The 15,719-nt window shown below is 43.0% G+C and overlaps 1 protein-coding gene across 6 annotated transcripts in view; it reads left to right on the top strand.

Moving 5' to 3' along the window:
* CSMD3 (CUB and Sushi multiple domains 3) overlaps positions 1–15,719 on the top strand; it is a 969,186-nt gene that overhangs the window by 144,707 nt on the left and 808,760 nt on the right. For all 6 annotated transcript variants that reach the window (XM_083186712.1, XM_083186713.1, XM_083186711.1 and 3 more), the window contains exon 3: positions 6,172–6,284. In XM_083186712.1, coding sequence (XP_083042838.1) covers positions 6,172–6,284 — 113 coding nt within the window. The remainder of the gene's footprint in view (positions 1–6,171; positions 6,285–15,719) is intronic.

Below are 15,719 nucleotides of genomic sequence, written 5' to 3'. Positions count from 1 at the left end.
TGGGGGTATGAAAAGGTCATAGGATGCGTACCGCCGCCCCTCGCGGGCTCGCTGCGCTCGCCACGCTTTGGGTTCACGTTGATCGTGGGGTGGCGTTAACAATTGTGGGGGCCATTTCACACTTCAGGGTGGCTATTTGGCCTCTGTGGGCCATTTAACATTGTTTCCTATGGAAAAATCGGGTCAATTGAGGCATTGAACATGAAAATCGGGTCAATTGAGACATTTAACATTGTTCCCTATGGGAAATCGCGGGTATCGCGTCGGTCGCGTCGCACCCGATTTTTAGTGCATTTAATGCCCGCGATGCCCGCGATTTTTTTACCTGCGATGCCCACGATCAAAATCGTGGGCGCCGTGCTAGGTAAAGAGTACCCAAAAATTTCATAAATAACGACATTTTCCCATGAAAGTTCTCCGGCCGTCTGAGGTCTGCGAGAAAAAAGATTGATGCGCTTACAAAAGTTATTTTGCTCTGAAATGTTGCACAACTTTAAAATTCAAAACAAATTTTTAGGCGCAGTTTCTAGAAATATGTTCAATTCGAAATGTAAAAATAGAACAGCAGAGCGAAAATTATTTTGTGTTACTACAATCAAAATACCTCCTGGAGGCTCCAAACATATATACTAATTCTCAATTTCACTGCACTGTACCGATAAGACAAGACTGATGCAATACCAAATTAATAAGTATATATTACAGGTATTTTATTTTATAAAAAAAAACATCAATTTATTTAGTAAGAAGCAATAATATAATAAATCACACACATCATAAATGTATCAATATATCAAGATCTGCACAAATATAGGAGCCGGTTAAGAACTGATAAACAGCCATCCTATCAGCTCCTGCATTACAAGTAACAGACTGTGTTTGAAAAATGTCAGACAGGAGCTGATTGGCTGGCTGTTTATCACTCTGCTTTTTATCACTTTTGAAGCTTAGTGCATCTAGCCCTATGTGCTTTATGGGCATCCCCTTAAAGACGCTGGGCATTCCCCTACGAATGCAGGCGTGGCAATACCTGATCTGGGCGGTCGGCTGACATCGCATTACCGGCCCCAAATTCAGCATATGGCGGCCGTAATAAAAGTCAGTCTAGACCATGGGACAGTATGGATGGTATAATGGTTAGCATTACTGCCTCACAGCACTGAGGTCATGGGTTCTATCCCCACCATGGCCCTAACTGTGTAGAGTTTGTATATTCTCCCCGTGCTTGTGTGGGTTTCCTCCGGGTACTCCGGTTTCCTCCCACAATCCAAAAATATACTGGTAGGCTAATTGGCTCCCAACAAATTAACCATAGAATGTCTGTGTGTGTGTGTGTGTGTATATGTGTGGTAGGGAACATAGATTGTAAGCTCCATTGGGGCAGGGACTGATATGAATACTCTAATATTCTCTGTAAAGCGCTGAGGAATATGTGTGCGCTATATATGAAACTGTAAATAAATGTCCATACTTGTATCCTAAAACGTGAGGTGGATAAAAAAAAAGAAAAAAAAATTAAAAAGTAAAAAAAATTCTAAAAAAAAATGTTCACAGAATAAAAAATATTTACACTGGAAATCAGACAATGTCATAAATCAAAGGGAAGATTCCATATTCATGGAGGCTTATTCATATCATGCACGTGTTTCCCATGGAAAACATAGGAGCTGGACTTGGTATGTATTTAATTTTTCCAGTGTAGATGGAATGTCACACCTGGAGGGGAAAGCTGTAAATAGCTTATTTCTGCTGTTACCATACGGTGGTGAGTATACACTGAACGCCGCTGTCATCTGATGGCTTCTGACAAGCGGTACGTACAGCTGACGAATAGCTTTTTTGATCCACCTCATGTTTTAGGATACAATTATATTTGTACATTTGTTGATACATTTATGATGCATGTGAATTATTATATTAGTGCTTCTTACTAAAGAAACTGATTTTCTCCTAAAATAAAATGATATACTTATTAATAAAAATAAATTAGTTTTAGTATACAAATTTAAACTTGAAATAATAACTTAGCTCTTTGAGTGGCATCATCTCTGTGAGATATGCGCACAATGGGGGTTATTCTAGTTCATTCTTTCTGACAAAATCCTTCTTAGATGGACAAAACCATGTGCACTGCGGGTGGGGCAGATGTAACTTGTGCAGAGAGAATTAGATTTGGGTGGGGTTTTTCTTCAAAGTGAGATCTATATTGCAGTGTAAAATAAAGCAGCCAGTATTTACCCTGCACAGAAACAAAATAACTTACCCAAATCTAATTCTCTCTGCACATGTTACATCTGCCCCCCTGCAGTGCACATGGTTTTGTCCATCTAAGAAGGATTTTGTCAGAAAGAATGAACTAGAATAAACCCCAATGTCCCTTATTCTGGTTTACTCGCAAAGGCAAATCCCTTCTCAAATGGACAAAACCATGTACACTGCAGGTGGGGCAGATGTAACTTGTGCAAAGAGAGAGTCAGATTTGGGTGGGGTTTTACTTCAAAGTGAGATCTATATTGCAGTGTAAAAATAAATCAGTCAGTATTTTCTCTGCACAGAAAAAAAAATAACTCACCCAAATCTAATTCTCTCTGCACATGTTACATCTGCCCCCCCTGCAGTGCACATGGTTTTGTCCATTTAAGAAGGAATTTGCCTTTGCGGTTGAACCAGAATAAAGGCCAATATCCGTTAAAAATGCCAGCATCGATCACATTTGTTATATACTATCAAATAAAAAATGTTGTGTAAAAAAATATGAAGATAATACTGAGGCAGTGTGGGCAGAGATAAGTGAAAATAACAAAAAATCTAATAATACTATTTTAATAGGGGTATGCTACAGACCACCTAACATTAATGAAAGTGATGTGTCTCTACTTTTAAACCCAAATAAAAAAATCGTCGGATCAGGGCCAGGTATTAATTATGGGGGATTTAAACTTTCCAAATATCGACTGGACAAATGAAACGGGTAAGTCAGCAAAAAGCAGCGGGTTCCTAAACTTACTAAAGGATCAGTTTATTACACAAACGGTTGAAACATCGACACATAACGGGGCATTATTGGATTTAGTACTAACTAACAACGTAGATTTAGTTTCAAATACCAAAGTAATAGAACATCTGGGTAACAGTGACCATAATATGGTCTCACTTGAAATCAACTTCTGTAAACTACAACATACAGGACCAGCAAAAATATTAAACTTTAGGAGAGCTAACTTGAAATTATTTAGGGGCTCTTTAAAAGAAATTGAGTGGAAAGAGTTATTTGAGGGGGAAAATGCAGAGGAAATGTGGGATACACTGAAAAATGTACTCAAATCAATAACCATAAAATACATCCCAAAATGCAATGAGGGTAAAATTAATAAGAAAAAACGGTACTTATGTAATATCTGGACTCCCGTTTTTCTTATGAGACCGCGTCCCCTCGCGGGGCTCTCTGCGCTCACCACGCTTCGGGCACGGTGGCTCGCTGCGCTCGCCACACTATATAAAATCAACTCCATGCGTAGTTGGATAGTAGGGGTATGAAAAAATGGGGTGCATTTAACATGGGAGTCCAGATAATACATAAGTACCGAAAAAACCATCATGGATGGACAAAAAAGTTAGGACAGCAATTAACAATAAGACACAAGCATTTACATTTTACAAGGATAATATGAATGAAGAGGCGTTCACTAAGCACAAAGAATTAAATAAAATTTGTAAAAGGGTGATCAAAGTAGCTAAAAGGGAGAATGAAGAAAGTATAGCTGACGAGAGCATAACCAATCCAAAAAAGATTTTCAAATACATCAATAGTAAATGAATAATTAAATAAAACTTAGGCCCATTAACCAATACCAACGGAAAAAGCTGTACAGAGGATAAAGGAAAAGCAGAACTGTTCAACGAGTTTTTCTCATCAGTGTTTACTAGGGATGAGCAGACAGAGGAGCATACCGGTACCACAAATGGGATGAACAAGCTAGAGCTTAATATCGATTTCAGGACAGATGAGATAAAATCGCGGTTCAGCAAAATCAATACAAACAAATCTACAGGCCCAGATGGGATTCATCCTAGGGTTCTAATGGAATTAAGGGAGGAAATAGCGACCCCTCTTTATTATGTTTTTGAAAACTCACTTACATCGGGTAAGGTACCAAAGGACTGGAGAATAGCAGAGGTAGTACCAATATTCAAGAAAGGAAAAAGGGACGACCCAGCTAACTACAGACCTATGAGTTTAACATCCATAGTGGGTAAAATATTTGAGGAGTTTTTAAGGGATGGTATCCTAAAATATTTAGATCTTCATAACTTAATTAGTATTAACCAACATGGGTTTGTGAAAAATCACTCATGCCAAACAAAATTGCTAGGATTCTATGAGGATGTCAGCAAAAACATTGATAATGGAAACGCAGTAGATGTGGTCTTCTTGGATTTTGCAAAAGCTTTTGATACAGTACCACACAAGAAGTTGTTAAATAAATGGAGGAACTTGGGCTAGGGGTAAGAATTTGTAGATGGGTAGGGAACTGGCTGTGCAATAGAGAACAGAGAGTGGCTGTGAATGGCGCAGTATCAAATATGATACCAGTACTAAGCGGAGTGCCACAGAGGTCGGTACTAGGGCCCATTTTATTTAACATATTTAATAACGATATTGGAGTGGGAATACTCAGCAATGTTTCCATCTTTGCAAATGATACAAAACTGAGCAAAATAATTAGATCAACTGAGGATATCTCCATGCTTCAAAACAATCTCAATAAATTAGATGAGGTAGATGGCAAAAAAGTGGAAAATGAGGTTCAATGTGGATAAATGCAAGGTTATGCATCTTGGGAGACATAACCAATGTGCTAGCTATAACCTAAGCGGGGAGGCATTGGGTAACTCAGAAACTGAAAAAGACTTAGGGGTCATAATTGATAGCAAACTAGGGTGTAGAGCTCAATGTCAAATAGCAACAAATAAGGCCAACCGGATACTAGCATGTATAAAAAGAGGTATGGAAACTAGGGACTCGAAAGTAATCATGCCACTGTACAAAGCATTGGTTAGACCACATCTGCAATATGGAGTTCAATTCTGGGCCCCTCACCCTAAAAAATACATCATATAACTGGAAAAAATCCAAAGAAGAGCAACAAAGCTAATAAATGGAATGGAGAATTTAAGCTATGAGGACAGGTTGAACAAATTGGGATTGTTTACACTAGAGAAGAGACGCTTAAGGGGGGACATGCTTAACATGTCCAAATATATCAGGGGCCAATATAAGGAACTGTCAGGAGCCATTTTACTGTAAGGAAGGACTCTAGGACACGCGGGCATGAGTTTAGATTAAAAGAAAGAAGATTTCGTTCACTTAGAAGGACATTTTTTTTTTTTTACGGTCAGGGCAGCAAAACTGTGGAACTCTGTGCCTGGAGAGGTGGTGTCGGCAGACACAATAAATACATTTAAAATGAGATTGGACAAACATCTATTGGACAACAACATCCAGGTTTACTAACAATAATCATAATCTGTCCTTTATGACATCAGAAAGCACTAAGTACAACTATGGGATAAAATAACAGATTATACTGACTAAAACCGAGGTTGAACTAGATGGATTCAAGTCTTTATTCAGCCATATACTACTATGTAACTATGTATGTACATTGGACCAATGTATGTGTCCTCTAGGTAAGTCTTTTTACTCTTGTTTTCCTGTTTTCCTCCAAGTAGTATTAAGTGAAGCGAAAAAAACGCATTTATTACGTATAAACGATCTAGGTGTTTTTCATCACACTAAATACTACTTGGACATTAGTACCAAGACAACAGGTGTTGATCAATATGTTAATCAATAAGTAAGATCAGTACAAGTCAGGTTATTGAATTTGTATCTGCCAATGTGCTGTGTGCTAAGGCACGCTATTTGTGCCTATGTAAATATATTCTGTCCGAATCTGCCCCTAAGGGTGGGAACTCGTAGGTAATAGTGCGGGAACCTTGTAGACATAATTTTAACATTCCTTAGCAATAGTGGAGCTGACAATATGTAAGTAACTGATGACCGATCACAGTATATTACTGTTATATGTACTGTTCTGTAGACAATTAGAGAAATCAAAGAAATTTACTAACATGAGGCACTAAGTATATTTATTCTTCGTATTTCAGGATTACGGGATTCCACCTTCCGCCTCCTGTAACGAGTACGGGATCCGTATTCTCGTTGCGTTTGACCAGTGACTTCGCAGTTAGCGCACATGGCTTCAAAATATTTTATGAAGGTAAGAATCATTAACCCAAAACCAATAAATGACAGCGTTAGATTTTTTTGTGGGACGTAATGTGTATTTCCATGCTGAGCACATACACTTACACTTCTAGTATATTGGCCCTTATTCTGATCGCTTTGCTCGGACCAGTGCACGGGCCAAAGTGAATGTACCAAACCCCGCCTACCGAATGGATCGCTGATGCCACCCATTTATACTCCAAATTCAGCCGGTTGGCATGCGAACGGATGTTTGATGTGAACGTCCATTCGAATGCCTGTGGGAACCTCCCCCCATCATTCGATGATCAGCGACCATCGAATGATGTGGAAAGCACTCGCCCATGCACAAGTTTTCTAGGCCACTCGTATATTTGAGCGAAGAAAAGCAGGGATATGGGCGGGCAGCTGATATCCGACATCAGCTGTCTGTCCCCCACACGCACGTCATGACTGCATTTCCATACGCACGCCCTGTGTTTTCATGGGAAGGTCCATGAAATGCAGGGTGTGCGAATATGGTAGTTACCCTGATCAGGCCACAATGCCCCTGTCCGTCTTCCTGCTCAGAAGGCCATGAGCGAGCACTCGGTGACCAGACTTCTTGCTGAGTTTGCTTGCTCCCTGCGTACAGACATGCACAGAAATGTTTATACGCATGTGTATATGAACAACATACACTGGCCGAATTTGGGTCCAAGCGAAGCGATCAGAATAAGGGCCATATTGTGTATATGTATAGACATGCATCCCCCTGCAATCACTAAATCAAATTGAACCCTTCGCCCTCCGTTATCTCAAAAGCACATGTTCAAAATCATTGATGGCCTATGGCCAATGTTGAAGACTTTTGCCATCGATGGAGGAAAACCAGATTACTTCCCTCCATCGATGATGCAGAAGCAATAAATATTTATGTTTCTTTTTTACAAAGTGCTACGATTAGCTCCAACCCTGTCAGTCCTGGTAAGCCCCACCCTCAGGCTCTCATTGACCAACAGGCTACTGAATTGTAAATCAGGAGTGACCATCAGTGGGAGAAATCATCAATGGTTCTCTTGCAGAGGGTTACACAACAACAAGGTGTACTATCAATGATACCATTGATGATGACTATCACCGGGTACCCCGACGAAGGCCATTCCTATGCCAGTGGTACCAGAAGAATGTTCCAAGAAGATAGAAACATGAAATATCACTGCTGCTTAGTAAATGCTGTGCTCAGGGCTGCCATAAGAAACTGTGTGGCCAGTGGCTAACAAAATTGGCAGGCACCCCTTCTCAAAACCCTGGCATGCCTGGTGAGACCTCTGGGATCTGCAAAGATGGCAGCACTACTCTATCTCTACATTGCTTCAAGGGAAATGTAAACTTTGTTTATGACAAATTACAATTGATGGACTACAGTACTGGGCCCCTTTCCCGTATGGACCTGGTACTGGAGTCCTGGCAGCCCCCCCATGATGGCCGCCCTGGTTGTGTTTAATATATAGTACTTCTCCAGATAGAGAGGCTTTCAAGACACAAATCCTGAATGACTTATAACCTGCTTTAAAACACGCTCATTCCCAACTGTACGATATGAGACACACACTTCCTTCCCCGAAGCATTAGACATGCATGTTTTCTTGTTCTAATAATGTTTCCTTCAAACAACATGTTTCTTATGGCCTGTACAGCAGCTGGCTGACAGCATTTACTGACCTTTTTAAAACTAGTGACTTCATCTATTGGGTATAGAAATTGATTTTTTTTTTACTTCAGGTTATGTAAAGAGAGAGCTGACACTATGCATTGTAATATAGTAAAAGAGAGTGTGGAACAATACAGCGAATATACAGACACCGCATATTTTTGGGGCATAAAACATGAGGGCAGGGTGATACTGTGCTAAAATATGTGTAACAGCGTCATTGTAAACAAGTCATTGTAAAAAGTTTTTTTTTTTTACATAATATACAGTATGCAATGATATTAATGTATAAAAACAATATTTAAAAAAAATATATAGTGATATGTGATACAGGTGACTAAGCAACTCAGTCCATGAATAATTTGTACAGTATATTCACCCATGGGTCTGTGAAACCTGTTGGAAATAATTGCCCATTCTTGGTGATGTCTCACTTGAAAAGCAATCCGCAGGGAGTGTACGAGGATTTGACTCTTTCCGTGGCCTTGTGGAGATGGTTATTTCCCCCTTTGTTCTTTGTGGCCTGCAGTGGTGGGAGGAATGAGAGTCCACTGTGAAGCGCTGTATAGTTGACCAGAATGAACACAGGGAAGTAGAGATGCTTGCGTCAGAGGCTGGTCCGGGCACAATATGAAGGGATGCAATGTCTCTGGGTGTAATGGTGAAGTTGGTGAGTAGTCACCTGTAGATAATGCTGAACCGTTTCGCTGCGGTTGCAGCTTTTTCAAGGTGGTGTTGCTAGTCCAAATGTTGGGGTTTAAATACCCCTAGTAAATAGATAATGCTGTGCACCTGTTACGGTGTTCTATACACAAAGAACTTTTGCTGGCCACACAACCAACAGACCAACTAGTTGGTTGGGTGGAATAAAAATCTGGTACTGGATAGGAAAATGTAGGAAATGTAATTTGTGATTAAGGGCCTTATTCTGGTCGATGCATAATTTTCCGAATTCTTTCGGATGGCTTATTTTAGCCGTCTGCACATGCGTGGGCAACGCTATGCGCATGTGCCACGCAACGTCTCCGTACTCGTTCTCACTAATACCGTACAGAAAAGTGCACCACATTCACTCGGGAAATATGGGCGTAATATGGGCGTCATTCGGAACTACACAGGGGCATAGTTTTCAAAGTGGGCTAAACTGGGCGTAAACATGGGCGTACACGAGGGAGTGTACTAATTCTGGTAGGCGTGCATTCGGACAGAACACCGACTGCACATGAACCAAAAGGCAGGAAATATGCGGTCTTCATAAGCAAGTATTGCTTTGCGGACACCACTCGGTCATGCGCTAGGCATCCGGAATGCCCAATCAGTACGGCCGCACCTGAACCAATGTCAGCTGAACACAATACAATCCACTCCTTTACTCATTACTCATTAATTACACTATTTTCATTGCTTCAATTGGAACCATTGCAGCTTAAATGGACCATTACAAAACACACAAATCTATACTAAAAGCACGGCTGCATTTTTTACACACATTTACACTGCAAGCAATGGACAGAACTTGCTATCACTAATATAAATGTATATGTCACTTTTACATTCACCAATAACAGCACACATTTGGGGATAAAAAGAAAAATGGATACTCTTTACCTAGAGGGGCGCCCATCACGGGCATCGCATGTACATCGCATGCCATTATAATGGCATGCAATGCGACCGATGCGATGCCCGCGATTTTACATAGAAATGCATTTTAAAATGTAAATCGCGTCGGTCGCATCGCATGCGACCAAAAAAATCGCATCGCATGCGACCAAAAAATCGCATGCGATGCGACCGACGCGATTACCGCGATTTTACATAGGGAACAATGTTAAATGGGTCAATTGACCCGATTTAACATAGGGAACAATGTTAAATGGCCCACAGACCCCCAATAGCCACCCTGGGCCCCCCCAATTGTTAACGCCACCCCACGATCAACGTGAACCCAAAGCGTGGCGAGCACAGCAAGCCCGCGAGGGGCGGCGGTACGCGTCCTCCGACCTTTTCATACCCCCACTATCCACGTCGGCGTGGAGTTGAGAATAAAAAGTGTGGCGAGCGCAGCGAGCCACAGATCCCAAAGTGTGGCGAGCGCAGCGAGCCCTGTGAGGGGACGCGGATACCTTCACAGGTATCCGCGTCCCCTCGCGGGCTTCACAGATATCCGCGTCCCCTCGCGGGGCTCGCTGTGCTCGCCACGCTTCGGGCTCTGTGGCTCGCTGTGCTCGCCACACTTTCTATTCTCAACTCCACGCCGACGTGGATAGTGGGGGTGTGAAAGGTCGGAGGACGCGTACCGCCGCTGCTCGCCACGCTTCGGGGTCACGTTGATCGTGGGGTGGCGTTAACAATTGGGGGGGCCCAGGGTGGCTATTTGGGGTCTGTGGGCCATTTAACATTGTTCCCTATGTTAAATCGGGTCAATTGACCCATTTAACAATGTTCCCTATGTAAAATCGCGGTAATCGCGTCGGTCGCATCGCATGCGATTTTTTGGTCGCATGCAAAGCGACCGACGCAATTTTTTACCTGCGATGCCTATGATCAAAATCGTGGGCGCCCTTCTAGGTAAAGAGTACCGAAAAATGTATTGCGCGGTAAGACCGTGCAGACGCTGTAAGACCGTGCAGAATATGTGTGTGTCCACCGCACACGCAAGGTTTGGATGTCATCCGTAAACACGCCCTCTTCTTAAAGTGTGAGTCCGTCCAAATGCGGAGGACCGGTGGGTGTTTCTTCGTACCATGTCCGCACAGCATGGCGTGCGGACCGCTCCGAAAGAATTCGGACATTTACGCACCAACCAGAATAACATCCTAAGTCATTTGTTTCCCAAATCGGAAAATGGAAAACGACTGTCACTCAGACAATGTACAGTAGTTGGACCTATTTGATTTAAACAATTTCACTGAATGTGTTTGTCCATTTTCCTGAGTTTGTGAGCAGATTGCTTATTGGCATTTGCCCCCATACAGTACCAGATTTTCAGTCCAACCAACCAACTAGTTGGATGGTTGGAGGAAAGTTGGTCTGATGTGTGGCCAGCATTTCAGACTAATCAAATTATAACACAGATACAATGAATGAGCAGGAGACAAATAACAAGTATCAGTGTTATCTACAGATGACTACTCACAGCTCCACCACCAGTATACTTTTTATCTCCTTTTATACTTGTGTCTCCTGCTCATTCAGCCCATATCTGTGATATCATTTGATTTGTCTGTATGTTAATTGTGTATAGAACACCGTAAACGGTGCACAGTGTATGTACAGGTTGAGTATCCCTTATCTGAAATGCTCGGGACCACAAGCATTTTGGATAACGGATTTTTCCGGATTTTGCAATTTTCCCCCTTCCCATACTTACCTGGTCCCCTGGTGGTGCCCCTATGGTCCCCCAATGTCCATGATGTCCCCTGGCATCCATGGCGCACTCGCACAATGCAACCCTGAGACCATAGATGCCGCCGAAGAGAATCCTGAAGGCCGCCGTAAACATCGGATGATGAGGTAAGTATGGAAAAAAAGGGGGGGGGGGGAACACCCCCCACCCCCACAAAACCCCAAAATATTCTGAAAAACCATGATTTTCGGAATATTTTGTTTTTTTGCAATACACGGATAAGAGAGACCAGACTTGTATTACAAAATAGTGTTTTTTCACACATATATGAACCGGAAAAATCTGAGGTTTTTCATTATTATACATTCATATTGATAGACTGTGCATGCGTTTGGCCTGTAGTGCACATCCCTGAGGCCATCCTGCGACAAAATCCTGCTACATTTATTTTTTCATCCGGAGCCGTTTGCAAGCTGATTTATGGGGGTGGTACCTGCCGTTTTCTGGTAGTGTCAGGGAAAAAGCCCAGGCATTTGAGGGGAAGGCATGCCAGCTACGGCTTTCTATACCAGCTGCTGAGTAAGTCCTGGGCTACGCACAGACAGCACACACTAGAAAAATCATTTGATGGTTAGCGGCTCGCTAATACATTTTCAGGGAATCGCCAATCCAGATACTTTGCGCCAGCCCTGCTAATCGTTCCGCAGGCTTGCACAGGGCAGGAGTTCACTCTCACTGGGCAGCGCATACCTGATGGATGGCCTCTGAAATTTAGCAGAGCAGAGATCAGATCTGAAGAACCCCCACTGTTTTAGAAAGCACTCGCTTTCGGCTTTTCTGTTTGTTTTTTATATATAATAAACGATTGTAATTGCTGTTTTGTTCTAAATTTAACGTATGGCTCTTTAAAAACTCTAAGAAAAGCTATTTGCCTCGCCAGTGACTTCTGAAAAATAAAATTGATTTTTCCTCTAGTGCATTAAGTAGTAGATATATCATTAAGCAAACTTTAATTAAAAGAAAACGAATCCATTCCAGTTTGAACTTATTTTTTTTTTTATCAGTTATTAACTCTCGCTGACCAAAATGCAGTAGATTTAATTTTGATAGAGTGATAGAGGGTTACGTGTACGCACCGGGCATAGGCAGCAGTTATTGTACCAACTTGTAGCTGGATTTAGAGGCTGTGCATGTCGATGTCACTCACATTGTCAGTGTATTTCTGGAATTCAAATGAATGGTCATTACTGAGTTCAGCAGAGCATAATCTTATGTTGTATGTGTCCAGCTCCAATTATTTTTAAACTCCGCAATCGAGAAGGGCGAAGTTGCGCTGGAATTTTGTGCAAATAGGATTTCCTGGGAGAACGGACTATTTTGCAGAGGTGACAAGTTCCAGCCTGCACAGAATGCCAATTGGGCACTGTGGGAACTTTTAATTTCTACATTTTATGAACATTCATGTCCCAAAATGTAGACAAGCATAATCAGCACTCAATCACCCATTAGCAATACACCCAGAGCCCACCCCAATCCAGCCATAAATATACCCTCAGATGTGATGCGCTGGGATATCACCCAGATTCGCAATGCGAATTGACAATCTCTCTGCAGCATTGCCGCAGTACTTTTCGTAAAAAATACCCAGATCCTGTGCTGCGCACGCGCCACCGCAGGCATTGAGCCACTACCACTGCACACGGAAAGTGCTGCAAAACCTTCCCTGATTCTATTAATCTACTCTGAAGATTGGTCATCGCAGCTGCAGCAGCGTTGACTGACATCAGGGCTCCCTGCTGTGACCTCCAGCACAATAAAGAGAGCTGGGGGTCACATGAGCAGCGCAGAGCCCCAATGACCAACAGCCCTGACCCAAGCACTGATCAGCGGTCCCTGGGTAGATAAGTATAATTGTTTTCTTTTTCACACTGATCAGCTTGTGCACATGTAACAAACACATCTGATCACACTGGCCGGGTCCATCGGACACACACAGCTGATCACACTGCCGGGTCTATCACACACACACAGCTGATCACACTGGCCGGGTCCATCGGACACACACAGCTGATCATACTGGCCGGGTCCATCGAATACACACAGCTGATCACACTGGCCGGGTTCATCAGACACACACAGCTGATCACACTGCCGAGTCCATCATACACACAGCTGATCACACTGGCGAGTCCATCATACACACACAGCTGATTACACTAGCCGGGTCCATCGAATACACACAGCTGATCACACTGGCCGTGTTCATCAGACACACACAGCTGATCACACTGGCGAGTCCATCAGACACACACAGCTGATCACACTGGCGAGTCCATCATACACACACAGCTGATCACACTGGCTGGGTCCATTGGACACACACAGCTGAGCACACTGGCGAGTCCATCATACACACACAGCTGATCACACTGGCGAGTCCATCATACACACACAGCTGATCACACTAGCTGGGTCCATTGGAAACACACAGCTGATCACATACTATACCATATAGACAGCACAGCTCACTCTATACAGCACTGGAGATCACAGCAGGGACAATACACAATGACTGGAAGCCTTGTGATCACTTGTCCCTAGGTCCGATGATATGCTGAGGAACTGCTCTGTTGGGTGCCATCTAGGGGCTGCAGGTGCTCAAAACACTTGAATGCCCCCATAGAGACGAGGAGCAGCATAAGCCTTTTATTATATAGGATATGTTAAAGTACGGTTCCAATAAATGTTGTTTATACAGTTCAGTAAGCTTCTACTGCCACTTAAACATCTCTATGACATGATTACATGAAAAGACGGCAATTCTCCATACATTAGAGAGAAGGAGTACAATTTACATTGAAGGACATTTAGAAATTCAGTATGTGATGCCTATTAGAATACAGAAGTAGCCTAGAGAAACTAGAGGTCTCCAGTGTGCGTCTTAATACGAGATTTCATGTGATGCGTAAGGACATACAGGAAGCCAACGGACCTGACCTTGCTCATCATATTTAAAAAAAATACAATAAACATGTTTGAGTTGCTTACCTGAGGATAAAGATTAATATAATATATCTACATGTATAAGCAATGCATTCTGTGAGGCTGTATTTCAAACACTGCAGCTATCTTACATACTGGATGTCAGTTGTAAATTAGTTATGTACCTTCAGGCAGGGATAATGCACCTTCCTCCCCCATACATCCTGCAGGCGGCCATGTGCGCCGAATGACACATTTCAATGCACATTAGTTTCAAGCTGGACAAATTAGAATTGTAGATCTTGAATTTGAACATATAGCGTTACGCGTATGGAGATGCCCCGTTTTACCGAGCTTTCTTTTATTCTTTCATTTCTATCGACAATTACAGCAAACCTGTTTTTGCGTTATGATGTATTTTGGCAAGATGTATTATACATCAAATCACAGAGGCAGATGGGATATGGTCAGTATCTGGGCAGTCTGGATGTTGGCGTTCAATATACCGATGACGGCATCTCATTGCCATCAGAATACTGGCGCTAGAGCATGAATACCGTCAGCTGGAAACCCAATTGGTAGGTTTGTAAGGCAGGCTAGTGTGTGGGCAGGAAAAGGGGGTGGTTAGTTTTAGGCACTAGTGGGGGGACTTAAGCATACCTCCTAACTTATTTAATTCTTTAAACAGGTGCGGCTGTGCCAAAGGAGTGGCAGTCCCGATAGAAGATGGAGCTAAGGGTCAGATGAGCGTGGACTTGGGTGCACTGCATCTCTTCAGCGATCACTCGGTGCTCTGCAGAGCAGCGGTGATCTCCTGCTCCTCCTCAACTGAACCCCCCACCACCACTCATAGAGCATTGCCACCCATGTGAAGGACAACAGGACAGTCTACAAATAGCAGTACTGTCCTGCTGTAATCAGGACAGTTGAGAAATATGCTTATGGTTAGGCTGTAGGTGGGGGTGGGTTTGGCGGTGAAGAGGGGTTGTCAGTTTTAGGCACTTATAAGGAGGAGGGTAGGGTTAGGCTGTGGGGTAGGGGACTTAGGTTTAGGAGAGAGGTATGGGTGTCAGAATTTTCTGTATCAGGATGCCAGGGTCAGTCTTTGTGCAGGTACGAGGTGGGGTCTGGCTTTCTTCTTACCTCCGATCCTCAGGCATGGGGGAAGCAGCAGCCCTCTCCTACAAATAGGTAGGAACCAGCGCTGTCACTTGGATAATGTTGTCTGACTCTCTGGGGCCACATTGTTGATGTAATGGTTAGCATTACTGCCTCACAGCACTTAAAGATGGAGGGGTCTGGCAGTCCCCATCCGACGGACCTCCTCGCCGCCTCCCTGCCAGTCCCCATTGATCTGGGCCGCCTCCCCTTACCCCCCTTACCCTGCCCATCTCCTTGAAGTGGAGATGGGCAGGGTTTGCTTC

This window comes from Crinia signifera, chromosome 5 (genome assembly GCF_055691185.1).
Source record: "Crinia signifera chromosome 5, ASM5569118v1, whole genome shotgun sequence".
NCBI lineage: Eukaryota > Metazoa > Chordata > Amphibia > Anura > Myobatrachidae > Crinia > Crinia signifera.
Note: the sequence above shows the minus strand (reverse complement) of the source record. Positions and strands in the feature narration are given on the sequence as shown.